This window comes from Colobus angolensis, unplaced genomic scaffold (assembly GCF_000951035.1).
Source record: "Colobus angolensis palliatus isolate OR3802 unplaced genomic scaffold, Cang.pa_1.0 Scaffold284, whole genome shotgun sequence".
Classification (NCBI taxonomy): Eukaryota; Metazoa; Chordata; class Mammalia; order Primates; family Cercopithecidae; genus Colobus; species Colobus angolensis.
The window spans coordinates 4,083,942-4,085,258 of NW_012116088.1; the positions used below are offsets into that span (position 1 = coordinate 4,083,942).

At 52.2% G+C, this 1,317-nt stretch overlaps 1 protein-coding gene across 1 annotated transcript in view; it reads right to left on the reverse strand.

Moving 5' to 3' along the window:
- CD38 (CD38 molecule) overlaps positions 1 to 465 on the reverse strand; it is a 73,352-nt gene extending 72,887 nt beyond the window's left edge. The window contains exon 1 of the mRNA XM_011948829.1: positions 80 to 465. Coding sequence (XP_011804219.1) covers positions 80 to 315 — 236 coding nt within the window. The 5' untranslated portion in view covers positions 316 to 465. The remainder of the gene's footprint in view (positions 1 to 79) is intronic.
- Positions 466 to 1,317: the final 852 nt, after the last annotated feature.

Genomic DNA, 1,317 nt, shown 5'->3' on the forward strand with positions numbered 1-1,317 from the left:
GCGATCTGGGCGGCTCCCCCGCGCGCCAGGCCCTGCTGTCCCCGCAGTGCCCACCGGTGCGCATTAGTCGCCAACCCACCTCATCTCAGGATGGATTTCAGTGTACTTGACGCATCGTGCCAGGACGGTCTCAGGAAAGCGGCTGGTTGTGCCCGACCCGCTCCACTGCTGGCGCCACCTCAGGACGACCACCGCGACCACCACGCCGAGGATCAGGAGGACCAGGAGACAGACGCCAAGACAGAGTTGGGCTCTCCTAGAGAGCCGGCAGCAGGGTTTGTCCCCGGACACCGGACTGAACTCGCAGTTGGCCATAGGGCTCCAGGTGGGGTCGGTTGGGCGAAGATGAGGCCGGCGTGAGGCTAGGCAGCAAGAGAAAGGCTGGCTGGGTTCTGAAACTGCACCTCCCCTTCTCTTTCACTTGCCTTTTCTATGTTTCCCTTCCCACCCCCAACCCGTTGCCTCAGAGTTCAGTGGCTGGTTACACCAATAAGAGTTTAAAAGCTCAAGGCTCCTGTGCAGTGACCCACCCACTCCACCTCTAGGGAGAAATAGCCACCTTAATCCTCTGCAGTTGTCCTAAGGGGGCAGGGTCCTTATACTCCCTCCCCTAACTCCCTTCATCAACCGGGCACTTTACACCTGAGCCACATTTGCTTCCTGGAACGCATGAGGGTGGGCTGCCCGCTTCTATACCTGTGTGCACACAATGCCCTCTGCCTGGAAAAGGGTGTCCTACATCTTCTTCTTAATTCTGACAAATGCCTGGTCAACCACCTTTAAAGACTGAAGACTCAACTTAAGTCTGACTCCTTCTCTCAACTGGCATCAGTGGCTAAGCTCTGGGTTCAAATTTCGTTCATCTGGGATGACATGGGGCAAGTTACCCAACTCCGTACTTCAGATGTAAAGCCGGGATAGTAGCAGTACCTACTTCATGGGATTGTTACGAGAATTAAGTGAGTTAATATCTACAACGTGTTTAGCATAATACCTGGCACATGGTAATCACCCATTAAGTGTAAGTTTTTCCTACCAGCTCCATGGAGTTGCTCAGAGATGCAGTTTTATAGTCCATGAAATGTGTTTGAAGCAGGGTCTGGCACACAGTAATACTGCACTCTGTGGGAGTTTAATAAATAATAAAGTGGCTTTTCTTGCCTCTTCTTTGTTAAGACAACATCTGTGACATTCAAGCACAGACCTAAGTAATGTGAGCTAGCAAGTTACCCAACTCCCTTGGGACAAACATTTCCCAAGCAGAGGAAATGGCAGGTGCAAAGATTCTAAGGCAGAAAAGCCCTTGGCCTGTTCGGG